Source organism: Corythoichthys intestinalis, chromosome 17, assembly GCF_030265065.1.
Source record: "Corythoichthys intestinalis isolate RoL2023-P3 chromosome 17, ASM3026506v1, whole genome shotgun sequence".
Lineage (NCBI taxonomy): Eukaryota > Metazoa > Chordata > Actinopteri > Syngnathiformes > Syngnathidae > Corythoichthys > Corythoichthys intestinalis.
Window position 1 is genome coordinate 8,468,941 of NC_080411.1, and position 15,540 is coordinate 8,484,480.

Genomic DNA, 15,540 nt, shown 5'->3' on the forward strand with positions numbered 1-15,540 from the left:
TACAGGGTTTCACTCACTAAAGGGTTCATAGCAACTCCTATCCACTTGGGGGAGCATTAGCAACAAGTTGTTTATCGTCATGGCTGCCACAACCCATCCCATAATGCACTTCCTTCATGTAGAGGCTCCAGAGAATGTGTCCATCTCATGTTCTCTTGTCTTTAATACTGCAGTTGAGACATAAAATGGCCAAAATTATTCTTGATATTTTAAAGATTTGGTTGTGAGAATAAAAAGCTAGCAAGATTTACCTTATCGCTTTTTCACACTGACAGTTGTTGAGCGGGCTGGAAGGAAAGTCTGCAGTGTTGAGCGTCGGGGCCTCATGGGGCATCTGGAAAAAGCCATACTTGAAGTTTACAGGTGAACAATTGGAGGAAAACTGTCTACTTTATTGGAGGACTGACCAGTACAGGAGGAGCCATGAAGAGGTAATTGAGGGGGTAGCGCAGCAGGCTTACACAGCTGGCCGAGTAGAGGTCGGCGTAGCGCATTAGCTGGCTAGCAAACAACGTCTGCCTGGAGCCGCTCCGCAGCAAGCTACCCATCTGACCGTAAGACGTGTCCATCCAGGTGGTGAGAATCTGGGGGTGGCACAGGGACAATCAAACTGTCATCAATACAATACTCCATTTAGTGTTAATAGCGCTTGTAAGCAAAAGTGATAAGATGTACTTTTGGTGAGAAGCTGGGTACACCTTGAATCAGTGGTGGAACAAATGTGAACTGGACCCAGGTGCGATATCATAAACTGGACCCCCCGAATGTACCATACAACGGTCGAGGGGGGGATTTTTTTCTGCAGGCTCCTCCAGACAATCGAATCAGCGGCTGGCAGAGATATTTTAACACTTTGGGCGCTTTCAGACTAGACCAAAGCTCCTTTCCCATATACCTGAACACTGTTAAAATCCCGGGATTTAATGGGTAGCCCTTGCCTGTGAAAGCAATTTCCCAGGTAGACTCATACAGAGATTACACGGACATTTAACGGGTTGCATATTATATGTCTGGGACTTTCCCGGGGCGAAGCATTAGTGAAAGAATGCTTTTGATTTCCGGGTGGGGGTTGTATGCGGCGGCCACAGTTCCCTCCCGGGTCGGCCCGGCTGGAGCTGTGACTCCTCGTACCGGGTACCGTGGAAGTACTCCCTGGTGTCATACCGCGCACCCCTCCTGGCCCGGGGATGGGTTGGGGGGGTCGCGCCTCCGTCCCCTTGGTCTGTGTCTGGCCCTGTCCGCCTCTCCGGACCGCGGCTGCTGCCGATGCCCTCCTTTCGACGGGGTCGTCGGCGGGGCCTCTTGGGGCCCATGGGACCTTGAGTGGCTGGTGGGGTGGATATACCCTAGTCTTCGAAGCTTGGCGTAGCGCCTATTCGGGCTGGGTGCTTGGGCGGCGGGGGGAGGGGTGGGTGGATGCGGGGGCACCAGGGTTGTCTGGGGCGGGGGTTGATCGGGGACCTTGCGCTTCCCCTGCCCTGCGGCCGGTGGTTCTGGCAGACAGGGCCATGCCTGTGGGGGCCTGCCTCTTAATTCACGCACTCCTCACTTTGCAATGTAAATATCTTTCACCCTGGCACCTACATGCTCAGTCATTCCTCCAGGGAGAGTCGGGACGGGGCCGGCCCGGCTCCCCCTTCATTTTAATGCATCACACACCAAGGTTGAAGAATGGATGGGACCTGTGGGCGGGGATCACAGTTACCTCCTCACGGCAGGCCCTGCCATTCCCGGTGCATCCCCTCTTCCCATCCCTGAAGGCCGGTTGATGGGGGCGTGGGTGGCCCCGGGGACCACGCTGGATCTCTGGGAGGTGCGATGGCCCCTTTGCTGTGCTGCGGGAGGAGGGGCACGTTGTGCTGGCTCCCAACCCCCGACTGCCCTCCCTCCCCGGGCTGGCTGGGTGGGGGCTATGGCCCTTGGGTGGCGCCCGGTCTCTGCTCGTCTACGTGGCTATCGCATGTTTGATGGGGCTCGCGCATGGCTGGATGTGATTGGGTGCGCTCGATTGGGGGGCCTTGGTGCCGGGATTGGCGATGGGGCAGCGTAGGGTCGGTTGCCAACAGGCTTACACTCACAAAGGATTCACTTGATTACTGGTTTCTAGATCACAGAGCTGATTTGTGTACACTCCACCCCTCCCAATCACTTATCTTACAGACCCCTCCCCCTTCTTTCTCTGGTCAACAGGCCCCCCACATGGTGTCAACCGGAAATACATATAGCTGACGATAGCACCAATATATTCATAGTTAGTGTAGGCATTCAATGTGTAACAGCTAAAAAGGACAGGTTTAAAAATAAATATATAAATAAATGAATAAATAAAAGATTTCCAGGTCACAGCACGAAGGCTGATGACGTAAATATCATAGCGGGCCAATCGTCACTTCCTCTTTCTTTGCAGTAAGACGAAGGCGGTAAACAAATGATTAACATGGCAAATGGGAAATGGCAAAATTAAACTGAAAACATTACGAAATTATATTGCTACTGGATCGTAGAGCCGAGGAAGAGAGTCCATTGTCCATCTTTAGAAATGTGTCATTTATTTTGTTGACGATGTTAGGGTTTGCATTTGCAGAAAAAAGGTTGTACCGCTAAGCAGAAAACAACTGAGGGAAGCGGTCAAGGGTTTATTAAATACAAACAACAATACACGCGATCGCGCAATGGGTCCGTGACGGTAGGTCGACGGGGATCAATAATACTAACCTAAGCTGTAGGCAGAGAGACGATAAGAAAACAAAACAAATACACTCAAAGACCAGCACAACGTTGGGGATTTCAAAACAAGGGCGGCAGACAAACAAGCTAGCAAATAAAGTTAACGCAAAAATGGACAATGTTCCACGTGGACTTCCTTACCTTCATTCTGGTCTCAATGTTGCCGATATCAGCAATGTCCTGACTGCTGGTGTCCAGGTGCCTGCATGCAATAAATTTTCTTCTATCATTACTCAATGGCGCTACTGGAAACTAATGAAATTATCATATCACGTAAACAAACAAACCACTATTTATGAACCAGTTAAATCCCAATTACTACTCATAGAGAGAGTACGTACTTGTAAATCTCAGCAAGGGAAAGGTCGAGACTTTTCAGCTCTTCAAACCAATCTAGAAAAACGTGCAAAGTCATTAAAAGTTGATAAGTGAATAGCTGGGGGAAAGTTTCATACTTTTCTTCTTCTCCCAAACTTGAAGCTCCTTGGTGAGCTCCGGAACCACCAGGAAGGTTTTCCAGCCTTGGCGCTTCTTGGACTTGAGAATGTCTCCAAAGATATGATCTCCCACATAGAGGATGTCCTTACCTTTGACGTCCAGCAGATCGGACACTATATCTGACGAGCCTGTGACCGCATAATAAAGGAAAATATATATATATAATATAGCGACAGTGGTATTAGCAAAATAATTTGCAAGTCCTGATAAAGTCTTACCTCCCGAGTACACGGTTCCATGCTGGAGAGCACCGGTGTACGTCCCAATCCGAAGTTTCCCTGTGTTCTGTATCCCAAATGCAGTTAGTTTCCAAATACTTACATATCATCCATAAGCGAATTTGGTGGCCGAAAAGTGTCATTACATTAAATTGACTTTCCTATATACAGTGCCCTCCATAATTATTAGCACCCCCAAAAAAGATGTGTTTTTTAGCTTCTAATATATATTTTTTAATTCAAATAATATGGGACCTTAATGGAAAAAAAGAGAAAAATCCAACCTTCAATACAAGTGCATTCATTCAGTGGTGAAAAAATCCCACATAAAGAAAAAATTATTTGACATCAAATAATGTGTGTCACAATTATTAGCACCCCTGGTGTTAATACTTTGTACAACCTCTTTTGCCAACAAAACAAGGCCTGGGGACTAAGGTGGCCATGGGAGGAGCTTGATTTTGTGTCTGGTGAAGCATTTCTGTGTAGATTTGGCCGTATGTTTAGGGTCATTGTCTTGCTGAAAGACCCAGTGACGACCCATCTTCAGCTTTCGGGCAGAGGGCAACAGATTTTGATTTAAAATGTCCTGGTATTTCAAAGCATTCATGATGCCATGCAGCCTAACAAGGTTCTGTGGAAGCAAAACAGCCCCACAGCATCACTGACCCACCCCCATACTTCACAGTGGGTATGAGGTGCTTTTCAGCATGCGCATCTTTCGTGGCACGCCAGACCCACTTAGGGTGTTTGTTGCCAAAAACCTCAATCTTGGTCTCACACAAAAATACACACGGTCCCAGGCTTCAACTGGGACCGTGTGCTTTGGTCGGATGACACCAAGATTGACCTTGTTTTGTTGGCAAAAGGGGGTTATACAAAGTATTAACACCAGGCGTGCTGATAATTGTGACACACATTATTTGATGTCAAATATTATTTTCTTTATGTGGGATTTTCCCCCCACTGAATGAATGCACTTGTATTGAAGGTTGGATTTTTCTCTTTTTTTTCCATTAAGGTCCCATATTATTTGAATTTTAAAAAAATATTAGAAGCTAAAAAACACATCTTTTTCAGGGGTGCCAATAATTATGGAGGGCACTGTATATTAAAGTTGTAAAGCAATAAAACTGGAACAAAAATGAATGAAATGAACATTTTTTTATATATATATATATAATGGGTCAAAATTATTTTTCGAACAGATCATGTGACTGGCACCTTTTAAATAAATAATTTGGGGAGAGCAATTTTATTTTTCAAATGATTTTTTTTTTTGATTGAAAATTTTTTTTTTGATTGAAGCAACTTTTTGGGGGAGTGAATGATTTACACACAAATGTCCTACCCATTATATGGCCCAAACACAAAAAGGATTGCGTCAATCGAAGAAAACTTTTTCAATGAAAAATTAAGTGTTCAAATGCAAATTTTTCAATCTCAAATTTTTTTTCAGATTCAAAAACATTTTCTTTGATTGAAGTTTTTCTTTTTTGATTGAAGTGATTTTTCTTTTTGAAAATATATATATTTTTGAAGCAACTTAAAGACAAAACGTCCTAGCCAAAATGTGGCCGAAACACAAATCAACATTACTTCAATCAAAAAAGTTGCTTCAATAAAAAAAAAAAAAATTAAAAATCTTTAAAGAAAAATAGCTTTCACGTGGATTTTTTTTATTTTTAAATTTATTTTTGCATTTAAACACTTTTTTTTTTTTTTTTGATTGAAGCGACTTTATTTTGATTGAAAATATATATTTTGATTGAAGGAACTTTTTTTTGTTGAATAATAAAGACACAAATCTACCTCCATATGGCTCTGCCCAGGGGATACAATTTTTGACTGGAGTAACTACATTGGCACGACACCGGCGGGCGTACCATATTCAATGGTTGACGATCCTGGCGAAAAGTATTGCCTAAGCAGCCTGATTTAGAATTCCCCTCAAGAATGATGGGAAACAAAAAAACGCTCATTGTCAACTTATTGTTATAAATATTCTTGTAAGTTAATTTTATTGCTGACACTGCGTTTCGGGGTCATCAAATGTTGTGCCCCCCCTGCCCCAAAAGTCAAAATCCGCCAAAAGATATAATCTGCACATAAACTGATTTACAAACACATTAGAATGTTTTGTTTTTACCTTTTTCAAATAAATCGTCATATTTTCCCCAGTTTCGTCCGTTTGGGTTTAGCTCCACTTGACAAATTTAAATCTTGAATATCAGTTGCTGCTTTCCAAGTGAAAGAGTGATGTGTCCATCCCATGCAAGGGTGGCTAATGGCTAATTTAATGGCTTACTTGATATATCACAATCATTTCAGAGTTTTTTCGTAAATTATCCTAAGCTAGTGCAGGAATTAATTATTGGTATAGTATTTTTTTTTTGTTTTATTGGCCTGCCAGTCTCAGTAGTTTGCACCCGTAGTTAGTCATTTATTAAAACATATTACATTATTTATAATGTATGAATTATTAAATAATTTAAACTATGGTTGGACCCCAGGATATCTTTTCCACACTGTGTGTGGCAGTTAGTTTTAATATGTTACTTACAGTAAAACTGTCGGTGCAGTTTATTACTTTGATACCTCAGACCAGTGCTTCTCATAGTGGTACATGAACGCCCTCTAGCGGTTTTGCTGTTATTTTTTCTCCTGGTTTTTAATCCTGTACCGTTTGTTGCGTACAATTTAGTAATATTTACCGTTTATTGCGTTTAATTTTGGTCTTTTTTTCCCCCCCACTTTTTTTTTTTTTTTAAATATAATTAAATGTTGTTGTTTTTTAAAGTAGGAAACATCAGTTATGTTATTTTTTTGTAATCACAGTAATTATGAAACAGTTGAAACTGACAAACATAAATGTGCAACCCTTCATTTATACAAATTTCTGCCTTTATTTGCATTTTAAAATTGTACAATATTCCTCGAAAATCACAATTTCCCATCTCTGGGGAGCTACTTTTATTAGATTTTAATTTAATGAAGAAAAAAAAACCTGTCCTTTACAGTTGTTTCGTCTTTATTGGATGACTCGTTTTAATGTGCCATATGTGAGTTTAATGTATTCCCATTGTGGTTGATTATATCGTGTTGCTTATTCAGAAAAAGTAATTGGATAAAAAATGGTTTTGAGGGGCAGAGAGAAAGAAAGGTGATACGAAAAAAAAAATTAATGCTTCAACGATTAACTGATTAACTCCAGTAATTGAATTAGGAAAAAAGCTTCGGATCAAATTTTGCTGCTTCGAGGATTCGTTTAATTAGAGTAACGTTCTAATGATTTGTTTTGAAACTGTCGCATTTAGTTTCATTGATTTGGTTGGAAACACTGCCCTCTGGTGGCAACAGTGAACATGCCATAACTCATATAACATGGCTGAATCCAGCTGCTTCCTGTTAAGAGCAACATAAGGTATGTTTTAGTTTGAGATAATATGTTTTATATGCATTTGCTATTTAGTTTAGAAGTATATTTAGACTTTGTTTTTGTGGGAATATGTGTTTGAACGATTTGTGAAGAACTTTGTTTAAAAAAAAAAAACATTTTATAGGGAGGCGCAGCACGCTACATGAGTGACACGACCAAACACTGCTACAATGTGTGCTAACTACACATACAATAAGAAACTGTCACACATTCTGAACTTATGACAGATACTACGTATATAGCTAATTTTAATCTTGTTGTGGTCTCGTCAGACAAAAAAACTAGCATTCGTCTTGTTCTGTTTTAGAATCCCAGAACACGTTTTTAGTTCGTCATCGTCACGAAAAAATTGTTCGTCGAAGAAATCTTTTCGTTAGCGTTTGGTAAACTGGTATGAGGTACAGTGGTATTAAAAAGTATCTGAACCTTCTGGAATTTCTCACATTTCTGCATAAAATCACAATCAAATGTGATCTAATCTTTGTCAAAATCACACAGATGAAAAAACTGTCTGCTTTAACTAAAACCACGCAAACATTTATAGGTTTTCATATTTTAATTAGGAAAGTATGCAATCAATGACAGATGGGGGACACATAAGTAAGTGAACCATCACATTTAATATTTTGTGTCCCCCCTTTGGCAGCAATAACTTCAACCAGACATTTCCTATAGCTGCAGATCTGTCTGCGCATCGATCAGGACTAATCTTGGCCCATTCTTCTCTACAAAAACTGCTGTTGTTCAGTAAGATTCCTGGTATGTCTGGCATGAATCGCTGTCTTTAGGTAATGCCACAGCATTTTGGCCACTCTAGAACGTGTATTTTGTTCTTCTGAAACCATTCTGAAGTTGATTTACTTCTGTTTTGGATCATTGTCTTGTTGCAGCATCCATCCTCTTTCTAGCTTCAACTATCTGACAGACAGCTTCAGGTTTTCCTGCAAAACATCTTGATAAACTTCTGAATTCATACATTCATTATTGATTGCAAGTTTTCCAGGCCCTGAGGCAGCAAAACAGCCCCAAATCATGATGCTCCCTCCACCATGCTTCACGGTGGGGATGAGGTGTTGATGTTGGTGAGCTGTTCCATTTTTTTCCTCCACACATGACATTGTGTGTTACTCCCGAACAATTCAACTTTGGTTTCATCAGTCCACAAAATATTTTTCCAAAACATCTGTGAAGTGTCCGAGTGCCTTTTTGCAAACATTAAACGAGCAACAATGTTTTTTTTAAAGACAGCAGTGGCTTCCTCAGTGGTCGTCCCATGAACACCATTCTTGGCCATAGTTTTACATATAGTTGATATGTGCACAGAGATATTGAGCTGTGCGAGTGATTTCAGTAAGTCTTTAACAGACACTCTAGGATTCTTTTTTGCCTCTCTGAGTATTCTGCGCTGAACTCTTGGCATAATCTTTGGTGGATGGCCAATCCGTGGGAGAGAGGCAACAGGGCTAAACTCTCTCCATTTGTAGACAACTTCTCTGACTCTCGATTGATGAACATCCAGACTTTTAGAGATGGTTTTGTATCCTTTCCCAACTTTATACAAATCTACAATCCTTGATCCCAGGTCTTCAGACAGCTTTTGACTGAGCCATGATGCACATCAGACAATGCTTCTCATCAAAACATTTCTTACCAGGTGTGTGTTTTATAGTGGGCAGGCCAGCTTTAAACCACTCATCAGTGATTGGGCACAGACTTGACTTAAAATGTTTGGTAAAAATTGGCTCTTTAAGTCTTCTTAGGCAGAGGGTTCACTTACTTATTTTTCTGTCATTGTTTGCATGTGATCCTAATTAAAATATGAAAACCTATAGGTGTTTGGGTGGTTTCAGATAAAGTAGACCAGGGGTGGGCAAACCGGTCCTCGAGGGTCGCAGTGGGTCCTGGTCTTTGTTCCAACTGACCCAGCGCAGATAGTTTAACCAATGCGGTTTCAGCAGAAATGAGAAGCACCTGACTGCAGTCCACTGATTGCACTTGTAAAACAGCAGATTGGTGAAAAGGTGTCCTCTTAATGGGTTGCAACAAAAACCCGCACCCACTGCGGCCCTTTGTGGAATTAATTGCCCACCCCTGAAGTAGACACTGTATTTTCATCTGTGTGATTTTGACAAAGATCGGCTCACATTTGATGGTGATTTTATGCAGAATTGTGACAAATTCCAAAAGGTTCAGCTACTTTTTCATACTAGTGTATGTAGTATGAAATATTGCTTTGAAATTTGACCAAATCAAGATTCCACCCGAGTTTTGGGATGGTTTCCAGTCAAATTGGAATGTTCTTTACTATTGTACAATTGACCGTCGCGTAAATTTCAAATAGGAATTCTTCCATACCGTGTCAACTTGTCGGAGCACCGTTCCCCCAGCGAAGAACAGCGGTTTCTTCGTGTCCACAACAATCAGGTCAAAGAAGGAGCGCCAGGACCTAGTTGAAGCCTGTTGTCAGGTGGAAAATTAGAATGAAAAAACTCAATTTTTCTTCCCTCAAAATTAACATTTAATGTGTTTATTTCAAGACGTTGCTCAAAAATAGATGACCACTTTGCTCTACTCGTCTGTTTGTCATCCATTTTTGTGCATAGCCAAGCTAATGTATCTTACCTTGACACCATGTTCAAGAAGGTATGTCATTACGGCCTCAAAAAAGGGAGGAAGGTTCATTATTAGACAACCAAAAACTTTACCACATTGTTGTATTGTACAGAAACATTTTGGAGGCTTACCTCAGTGTACTTGTAGTCGCTGTTGGTGGCAAGAAAAATCTTGGCCACCTTTTTAATCCGAATTAAGAGGGTGATAATGTTGGGCTGTAGGAAAAATGTGTATATTTTCAATTATCTGAGTTAAAGATTTATATATGCAAATAATCGTCTCCCTAGCTCATTGGCTGCCATTGACGGTGCTAGATGTCCATCCATCATTATAACTGGAGGATTGGCTTTGATCAGTGATGAAACGGAAATATGAGCATTCACAGCCAGTCCTCCCAGTTTAAGTGAATTGGACGACTGTTGTTGTCAATGTCAGGCAACGAGTTGATGCTGTACTAAGTTTACTATTCAAATCTTCGTTTTTAAGAAAACAAATATTTTTGAGGGAAAGGGGTGTATGATTGGTTATATTTTCAAATGAAAAAAATAAGATATTCATTAAAGGTATGAATATTTTGTGTAATTTTATTGACATTGATCATTTCCTACTGACAAACAGGCAGGGGCGGATTCACCAGGGTGGCATGGGGTGGTAACTGCCACCCTAAGAGATACGCTTGCCACTCCAGTCATGCACCGATGAGAAAAAAAATAAAAAGCTCCTATCAATTTGACATTGCTGCCATCAATTAAGTAGTGGTGTCAGTGAGGATACTAATAAGAATAATTATGACACTAAGTTTCTCTATATCAGTTTGTAAATATCACTTGGGCTTAGGGTTAGGGTTAGGGTCATATGATAGTTTAGCACTCTTGATTCAATATGTGTACACATTTGCCATACATTTACACGAGGAGTGTGACAATCGATGTGGATCTATATATCGATTTACTAAGCACAATTGAACGCAATCCGATCAAAATGCAAAAATGATGCAGTTTTGTTAAAAAAAAAAAATTCATTCAAGGGAATGTCGGACATAAAGATTTGTAGGCTCTAATAAGCCACAATTTTTCCTTTTACTAAATTATTATTGGAAACACGTTATTGCCAATGATTTAGAAATCTATAATATTTAGTACATGTTCTGACCTATGGAGGGCGCCATGTTTTATGTGCGCAATGCAGGCTGGGAGTGATGACGCATTTGGGCTGGACTGGGAGAAAAGCTGTGCTAGCTAGCAAGCGAAGGTAGTATGACGACTGGCATTTTTTTACATTCTTCTGCCAATCAGATTGTTTTGTTACAGAGCTGTGGGATGAGTTCCCAATGTCGTACCTGCATCCATTTCCAGCTCACTAGAAGTGTTTTTAAACTGATCCTAGGCGGCTTGCCGAGATATTGACTTGCTGCCATTTGACAATTTGTATAACCCTTCATTGCTAGTTGCATCATTGCCTTGTTTTTTTCCGTTTGTCTGCCTCTCACAGCGTTTTTTTGAAAACTGATCCCGAACGAACCCTTTTTGTGTCTCCCTTTTCGTGTTTTTTTGTCTGTTCGATAAACCTTTTTACACAATCCTTATGTTATTGTTGTCTGCTTTCTGTCTGAATTGAGCTGCATTTTGTAATTCCGTGGTCAAGCCAGCCACACTTTCTCTTCAGTTGTGATTCTCTTTCACGTTTTACCACACAGAGACAGACAACTCATGTGGGTTGCTATTGCTTTGTAAGGAAAATCATGACTAACGTTACATGGAAGCATAGTACTGTGGTCTACACGCCTGTCTGTCGCACAGGAAAGGCTGGTTCATATCCCGCTGGAGACCTTCATTTTGATTCCATAATAATAATACTAGGGCTGTCAAACGATTAAAATTTTTAATCGAGTTAATTACAGCTTAAAAATTAATTAATCGTAATTAATCGCAATTAATCGCAATTTAAACCATCTATAAAATATGCCCTATTTTTCTGTAAATTATTGTTGGAATGGAAAGATAAGACACAAGATGGATATATATATATACATTCAACATACGGTATATAAGGACTGTATTTGTTTATTATAACAATAAATCAACAAGATGGCATTAACATGATTAACATTCTGTTAAAGCGATCCATGGATAGTTTTAATAAAATTTGTAAAATTTTCAATCAAAAAATAAACTAGTAGCCCGCCATTGTTGATGTCAATAATTAGTTACACAATGCTCATGGGTGCTGAAGCCTATAAAATCAGTCGCACCCAAGCGCCAGCAGAGGGTGGCAAAACTCCATAAAACACAACAACTGAGCGTTTCACTGTACTGTCATTTAAATCTGTCTGAGCAGGGCATCTGCGTTAATTGCGTCAAACATTTCAACGTGATTCATTTAAAAAATTAATTAACGCCCGTTAACGCGATAATTTTGACAGCCCTAAATAATACATTTTATTTATATTGCTTTTGCTGCTCGTTTTGTCAAATAACGACAGTCCTGTCCTGCTCACCACTTTTCCATTCGGATTCAAATTCGAAGGGCAGAAAATGTTTATGTAGTTAAAGAGTGACACTGTGACAAAGCTGCCCAGTGACGTCACCGCCCAGAGTGCATTGTGTCGTCAAGAACAATGGCGATCTACTAGTTAAATTTTACAAATTTTATTAAAACAAAACATTGATAGGAGTTTTAATATCAAATTATTATAACTCATACTAACATTTATCTCTTAAGGATTACGTCTTTCTACCCGTGGTACCCTTTAAAAATTTTTGCCTCAACAAAATTTTTGAATAACATCAAAACTGATTTGTATTTTTTATTGCTTTAGGTAAATTGGAACTGATTGCATTAAATGTCTTCGTAATTTCGTATCATATTGATCGAAGGCCCTGGAATGAAATTGTCGCAGAATATCAAATAATTTTCCAAAGAATCGAGTTCCTGCCCCACTCTCGCCACCCCATAAATATTTTTCTAGATCCGCCCCTGCAAACAGGCCTCAAAACGTTGTCCCGTGGGCCACAATTGGCCCCTGGGCCACTAGTTTGAGAACCCTGTCTGGTATTTAAGAAAAAAAAAAAAAACATAATTTGTGAATGAAAGGGTTAAGATTAAGTGTTTGCTCAAAGTATATGACTGTAAACTGTTTTATTTAACAAAGAATTAATAATTTTGTTTTTAATTTTACTACTCACGTCTTGGATGATATATTTATCAATATTCCTGATTGTTTTGTCTTTGAGGATTCCCTGCAAAAGCACACAGAACGTAACACTCAATCATTAGAGGGAAAAAGAATAATCATACCACGTTGATGTTTTCTGACGCTTACCGTGTCATGAATGAAGTCCATAGCGTCTCGAACATCCTGAAACATGCTTCTATACGACATGAACAGATCGCCATGGTGGTAACCTTTTAGCACACTGGAGGATATTCAATTTGGTTATCTTTGCACAAGAAGATAGTCGAGCTAGCAGACTCCTTAAAAGTGTGCACTCACGGTTTGTATCTGCTACATTTAGTGAAGAAATCCACAAGGCAGGAGTAAAGATATGTTTCTGCGAAAAATGTAGGAAACAGTTGAGTTAGTCGGCAGCCTTGATCTGAGGAAAAACATTTTTAGAATAATATCAAACAATACTAAGTACAGATTTACATCAGGCTGATGGGGGCGGAGATGTCCTATAGCTCCCTGGAACATAAACATGGACACACACACACAACACAGCATTGTGGAGTGATCACATGTGTCTACGGGAATCTTCATCAAGATGTAAATTCTTAAAGGGAACCACGGACTTAAAGACTTGTAGGCTCTAATGAGCCACATTTGTTCTCTTTTACTAAAATATATTGTTAGAAACACATAAAATATTGCCATTGATTTAAAAATCTATAACAGGGGTCTCCGAACTACGGCCCGCGGGCCGTATCCGGCCCGCCTCCACATTTGGTCCGGCCCCCTGAACAATACCACAGAGCATTTTGATTTATTCCCCCCCCCCCAATAGTGTTATTTATTTCCTGTTTTTTTCTGTGAAGAACCCACAGAGGGTTATTTGGTTATTATCTATTTAATTAATAGTGTTATTGTTAGTTTAATTGTTACTACGCTGGCCCTTTAAGAAAAGCGACGCGCGCACGAGTCACTTTCTCTCCTCCCTTCATTGGCGCGCACGAGTTACTGTCTCTCCTCCCTTCACTGCCGGTGAACAACTGAACAAAGTCACTTTTTCCTCCTTTCACTGCCTGCGGTTCGTTCCTCAAGCTGCCGTCCTGTTTAGTTGCAATCCAAGTGTGTGTGTGAATGAGAGAGGTGGGTATATTGCAGAAGTGTGCCTTGGCAGATGAGTTACCTGCTTAGGGTCCCTTGTATTCGTTAGCCGCCACAAACTAACCGCTAGCCGCCGTGTGCTAACTGTTAGCCGCTAGCGCTAATCGCTAATGCTAATCGTTTGCCCCTTTGGCTACATGGTGGAAGGTGAATTTTGTTTGTTGCCAGTTTACTTATCTAAATTGTTAGTTATTTTCCTGTATGCTCATTATTGTGAATGATTAGCATTGTGTGCATTATGTAAGCAGTGTATTTCATTTATATTATATTTAATGTTGTTCCTGTTAATTTAGATAAGTTTATAATACAGTACAGTGGTACCTCTACATACGATCACTTCGACACACGAACTTTTCGACATCCGACGTAAAATTTGAGCCGCCATTTGTTTCTACATCCGACGAGTTGCTCGAAATACGACGACATGACAGCACTGCAAACGAACGCACGGTGGATTTTCTTGTGTGAGAAATCAACACAGTTTTCAAAAAAAGTTGATACAGTTGGAGAAACAAGGAAAAAAGTGATGCTTACCTTTGAAATGAAGATGCAAGTTATAGAAAAATATGAGCTTGGGGTGCGCGTCCCTGAACTGGCTCAACAATACAGCTCCATGGTCCTCTTCCGACCACCGTTCGCCACTATTTATAAGTTAAGGTGACAATTATTATTGTGGTAACATTGCCAAGGAAATCGCCAGCTTCGTCACGTTTTTATCATTTATTTAAGAACTTATCCAACACAAAACGCCCATTGTCTTAAGCAGTTGACTGCTCTCAAGAAAACGAAAGTATTATCTCTACCGCACCGACCTATCTCACTGAGACGTCAGCTTCGCGGTGCGTTCAGGGACAGTAAAAAGTGTCCGCCATATTAGAATCCGATTCGTTACATTATTTACAGGAATAATTATTAATTATTCTTCTTATTATTATATTATTCTGAATTATTTATTTATAACTTATTTGTTTTTCTATGTTTAATTGTCATTTGTAACAGTGCCAGCAGTATTTATTAAGAATTTAGTGTATGTTTTTAGGCTTTGGAACGAATTAATGGAATTATAATGTATTCCTATGGGAAAATCCTGCTCGACATACGACCATTTCGACTTACAAACAAGGTCCTGGAACGAATTAAATTCGTATGTAGAGGTACCACTGTATATGTTTATAGGTTATATATATTATATTACTGACATGTTATATGGTTATCTTGTATTCACAGAAATCACAATACAACAAACTTAATCTCATACTCCTTTCATCATCAAGGAAACAAATAAATCCTGAACGTCCCCTGTTGATTCTCTGATCAGAGTCACAACTCCATAGCGTCGCCGGCTTTAAACCACACACCCACAGAGGGTGTGTTTTTCAGTTATTATTATTTATAATTTTTACATAATATATTATTATTTTATTTACTTTGGTTCCGTGAAGAATCCAAAAAGGGTTATTTGATTGTGGCTTTCTGAAAAACTATACATTTTTACATTTAGGCACTCCTGCAATCGTCACACATTTTAGGTTACAAACTGACCCCGGCCCCTCCTCAGAGAAGGGAAGAGTTATGTGGCCCCCACAGGAAAAAGTTTGGGGACCCCTGATCTATAATACAGTGGTACCTCTACATACGAATTTAATTCGTTCCAGGACCTTGTTTGTAAGTCGAAATGGTCGAATGTCGAGCAGTATTTTCCCATAGGAATACATTAT

General features: G+C 39.9%; 1 protein-coding gene and 1 long non-coding RNA gene across 5 annotated transcripts in view; one reads left to right on the plus strand and one right to left on the minus strand.

The window, feature by feature from the left end:
• The window catches only part of nt5c2l1 (5'-nucleotidase, cytosolic II, like 1), a 23,674-nt gene continuing 8,134 nt past the window's right edge, over positions 1-15,540 (minus strand). The window contains exons 6-18 of the mRNA XM_057818309.1: positions 12,989-13,046; positions 12,818-12,911; positions 12,681-12,734; positions 9,627-9,710; positions 9,505-9,540; positions 9,238-9,339; positions 3,444-3,510; positions 3,183-3,353; positions 3,069-3,120; positions 2,869-2,929; positions 408-584; positions 252-334; positions 1-167 (exon numbers count right to left, since the gene is read on the minus strand). Coding sequence (XP_057674292.1) covers positions 146-167; positions 252-334; positions 408-584; positions 2,869-2,929; positions 3,069-3,120; positions 3,183-3,353; positions 3,444-3,510; positions 9,238-9,339; positions 9,505-9,540; positions 9,627-9,710; positions 12,681-12,734; positions 12,818-12,911; positions 12,989-13,046 — 1,061 coding nt within the window. The 3' untranslated portion in view covers positions 1-145. The remainder of the gene's footprint in view (positions 168-251; positions 335-407; positions 585-2,868; positions 2,930-3,068; positions 3,121-3,182; positions 3,354-3,443; positions 3,511-9,237; positions 9,340-9,504; positions 9,541-9,626; positions 9,711-12,680; positions 12,735-12,817; positions 12,912-12,988; positions 13,047-15,540) is intronic.
• LOC130905181 (uncharacterized) overlaps positions 13,681-15,540 on the plus strand; it is a 24,346-nt gene continuing 22,486 nt past the window's right edge. For all 4 annotated transcript variants that reach the window (XR_009061066.1, XR_009061065.1, XR_009061067.1 and 1 more), the window contains exon 1: positions 13,681-13,804. This is a non-coding gene — a long non-coding RNA (uncharacterized LOC130905181). The remainder of the gene's footprint in view (positions 13,805-15,540) is intronic.